Here is a 4237-nt window from a genome sequence, read left to right as displayed (position 1 = left end):
AGATTGGATACCATTTCATAATTGTTTACTAATCAAATTAATAGTCTTTTCGTTTAACAAATCTTATAAATCGCTTGACATTGTTTGTCTGCTTAGTATAACTAGTCATTAAGAATTGAACTTAATTAGCATTTTCCACTGATTCCCTATGAATTTAACACTCTACTTGTCATTGATAGTGAAGGTATTTGTTTTTAATTGACCTTTAGACATATATCAACTATTGCTCTTTCACAGTCTACCAAATAATTGCATCGACTCCATCAATAAGCTGTTGTACTAAAAAAAAGAAAAAAATAAATAACATCTTCAATGGCTAGCTACTCCACTACAGGGCAATTAAGCATCTACAATACCATTTTCTGCTTCAGGAATTTCTTTTGTAGCAGTGATATTCCTTTAAATGCCATCATACCAGATTATCCTAAAATGCTTGCCTCAACTCCCTTAGAAGAAACCCAAACAAAAAAAATCGAAAAATCTATTTTATTTTAGATGTAAAAACAGATGTAAAACCATCTGCGTAAATCTTTTAAAGAATTTTTTTAATTTCTAGAATATCTTATTTTAAAAATTTATGACAAAAAGTGTTCGAAGTTTAGGCGATCATATTGGTAGTTTAGTTAAATACTCGTCTAGTTGTCAAGTTTAATGATGTCACAATGACATTAGTATTTGACTATTTGTTTTCTTTGCATTATAAACAACAAATATTATTTTAATGTTCTAGTGACATTGGTAAAAATTGATTTAGGATTATGTGGAGATCCAACATCTAACATGTACCTTGCTACTTGTTTATTACTTATATCACTAATATCATAACATTACTCTTCAAGTTACAACAACAAACGTAGTTGAGTTTGGATCTTATAAAGACAATTACCTAAAAATTAGCCCCTCCTATATTGATCTCTTCTACAAACAGACAAAACAAAAGAAAACATATATTGTTACTCAAGAACATAGATTAGTTGTAAAAAAAAAAAAAAAAAAAAAGTCATGCAAGCTACAAACAAACAAACAAAAAAAAAATAGCAAGCCATACCGCGTGTGGGCAGAAAATTGTATACAGCAGAAACAATAGCAACTATTTTCACCGGTAATAGCAGTTTTCCAACTGAGGGAACAGTAGCATTAAGCACAAATCAGCAGCAAAGCATTCATCAGCAAAATCATTATCTCTTACGTATAAAATAGACTTGATTATGAAGTTGGGAAAATTTTGATGATAAACATAGTTTTACAGAAACCCTATTATAAGTGTGAAATTCTGACACGAAATAAACGTAACACAAAATTCACAGGTTTGGGTTTTGTAGTCAGTTTCAGGTCAACCCAACAGATTCGCTGGGTTACCCGTTAAACCAATTTACTTTTTATTTCATTTTTTTAAATGTGTTATATCTTAAATAAAATTGGAACGTTACTACTATCATGCGAAAAAGTTAAAACTAAAATGAAAATAAGCGAAACATTTATAACTAAAATGAAATTGTTTTACAAAAATTTGTATTTTTTTTAAATGAAAGTACTAAAAAGTAAAGAATTTTCGGCTCAAACAAGTGAACCCCCAAATATCCGGGCCATGTTTGAGTTCACGTGTATTAAAACGATTCTCAGGTTATGGTCGGTTTTGTGCAAACTTTCCAAGTTCGTGTTGGGTTGGATCCATGAACACCTTCGTTTAACACCCTATTTATAAAATACAATAAGAAATACGAACAATTTCATATAAAAACAAAGAATGCTAATAAAACTCACCTGCTTCAATTTATCTCAAACCCTTCAATCTTGCTTCCACCCAAACTATGTGTGTATTTGTGAGCGCATGTGTTTTCAACATATGCGCCGCATATGTTATGCGCCCAACATATGCGACACATGTGTTAGTGTATATATATAGTTTGTTTGCTTTCATTTGGTTGTAACTTTGATTACAAAGCAATAAATTTTCTCTCTTCTCTGGATTTCTTTCTTTCCTTTTGTGTTATCGTTTATACGATTACATGGTATCAGAGCATGGTTATTAAGGCCTGCTCTTCATTTTAAACCGGATTTTCGTCTTTTTCTCCGGTTTTTTCTTTCTTTGTCAGCTGTTTTCTCTGGATTCTTGATCTTTTGATCAATATTCAGGTTGTTACTCCTTTTCAGCTGGTTTTCTTCTCTTTTCTTCCGTAAGTTCCTTCTTTTTCATCTCTTTTGTCTCTTTCTCGGGTTTTTAACCGTCAAAATTTCTTCAAACTTTCACCGATTGGTCCTTATACTTTCATGTTAAACCCTACAAAGTTTCATCCTCAAAATCCAATCCAAAATGTCAATATTTGTTTCTATTTATTCCAACGCAAATGTCTTAGATATATGTGCCGCATAAGTCTAGTGCATATCTCTTTCCCGCATATGTCTACATATCCAACATATGCGCCGCATATGTTATGTGGCGCATAAGTTTCTTTGTTATTTATCTTTTGTTCGTTCTTGATTCTCAGCGCATAAGTCTCCTTTATGGAAGTCCCTAACACTTCTTTCTCTCAAAATCTCAGGATTGATTCGTCTAATCCCATTTATCTTCATCCACCCGATCATCCTGGCATGATACTGGTCTCAAAATTTTTTAATGGGAATGGCCATGGAGCCTAGAAACGAGCAATGTCTATTGCTCTGCCCGCTAAGAACAAATTTGGGTTCATTAATAACACCGTCCCTATGCCGGCTAATCAAGCACATCTTGCCCTCTGGCAAAGGTGTAATGATATGGTGATATCTTGGATTCTCAACACTCTTAATCACAATATTCGTGATAGTGTTCTGTATGCTGAAACAGCTCAAACTCTTTGGAACGAGCTTAAATCTAGATATGGACAACCAAGTGGTGCTAGAGTCTATCAACTTCAAAAGAATCTCTGTCAAATCTCCCAAGGAAGTAGTGACATTGTTACTTATTTTGCTAAGATGAAGTCCTATCGGGACGAGTTGAATGCTGTCAATTCCATTCCTTCTTGCACATGTGGGGCTGCTCATGCTTTTGCCAAAAGAGAGGAAGATCAAAGGTTAATTCAGTTTCTTGTTGGACTGAATCCAAACTATGACATGATCAGAAGCAATATTTTGATGATGCAGCCTCTTCCCTCTATCGATTGTGCTTATGGGATCTTGATACAAGATGAAAAATAGAGAGAAATTCACACCACCACCACCACCATTGATTTCACCACATCCTCTACTTCTATGCATGCTAATACTGGAGGACTGGTCTGTGGTGGAACTAGAGAAGATAGAAGAACTCTGGTGTGTACTCACTGTAAAAGGAATGGGCATTCGGTAGAAAATGTTATAAGTTGATTGGTTTTCCAAAGGATTATAAATTTACTTAAGGAAAGAAGTTTGCTAATCTTGCTGAAGAACAAGGACAAAGTGGTCAAAAACATTCTGATAAGCAAGGAATAACTCAACAATAGTATCATTACTTGATGGTTTTGTTGCAACAAAACAAACTTCAACCTGGGATTTCTAATTCTTTTGCTGCTAACAATGCTACAACCATTAATTATGATTCTTTTCGAGGTATCATGTCTTCTAATTCTTCTTCACAATGGATTATTGACACTGGTGCAAATGATCATATGTGTCATGATCAAAATTTGTTTTCAAGCGTTTCCTTTCTACAAATCCAATTTTCATCACTCTTCCTAATGGAACCAGTGTTACTGTTCATCAGTAAGGGATTTTTCCTTTAACTGATAAACTTTCTTTGTCCAAAGTTCTTTTGGTACCATGTTTTAAAAATAATCTCCTTTCTGTTTCAAGATTATGTTCTGATACTGATGGTACTGTTCTTTTCTCTAAACACAATTGTGTTTTACAGGCCCCTTTTCTGAAGAGCCATCTGGTTCTTGGTGAAATGCTCAATGGACTTTATCTTCTTGAAGCCACCAAGACTTTTGCTACTAATTCTTTTCTTTTCAATAAATCTTGTAACTCTGCTGTAATCGTTGAAACTTGGCATAATCGTCTGGGACATTTGCTAGTTTACAAATTGAAACAATTATCTTTCATTTCTAATTCATCTTACAAGTCTATCGAACATTGTGATATTTGTCCTAAGGCAAGACAACATAAATTATCTTTTCCTATTAGCTCTACATCTACTAGAAAAATTTTTGAGCTAATTCATATTGATGTTTGGGGGCCTTATCATACAGCTACTTATAATGGCTTCAGATATTTTTTAACCATT

General features: G+C 33.6%; 1 protein-coding gene across 1 annotated transcript; it reads left to right on the top strand.

The window, feature by feature from the left end:
* The first annotated feature begins 2649 nt into the window (after nucleotides 1-2649).
* LOC143608294 (uncharacterized) lies at nucleotides 2650-3174 on the top strand. Its single transcript, XM_077083365.1, has one exon. The coding sequence runs from the start codon at nucleotides 2650-2652 to the stop codon at nucleotides 3172-3174; it is 525 nt and encodes a 174-aa protein (XP_076939480.1).
* The last annotated feature ends 1063 nt before the right edge of the window (nucleotides 3175-4237 follow it).

Source organism: Bidens hawaiensis, unplaced genomic scaffold (assembly GCF_021521415.1).
Source record: "Bidens hawaiensis isolate Kalapana, Puna unplaced genomic scaffold, B.hawaiensis_p1.1 tig00123571_1, whole genome shotgun sequence".
NCBI lineage: Eukaryota > Viridiplantae > Streptophyta > Magnoliopsida > Asterales > Asteraceae > Bidens > Bidens hawaiensis.
This window is presented reverse-complemented; position numbering and strand designations above follow the sequence as displayed.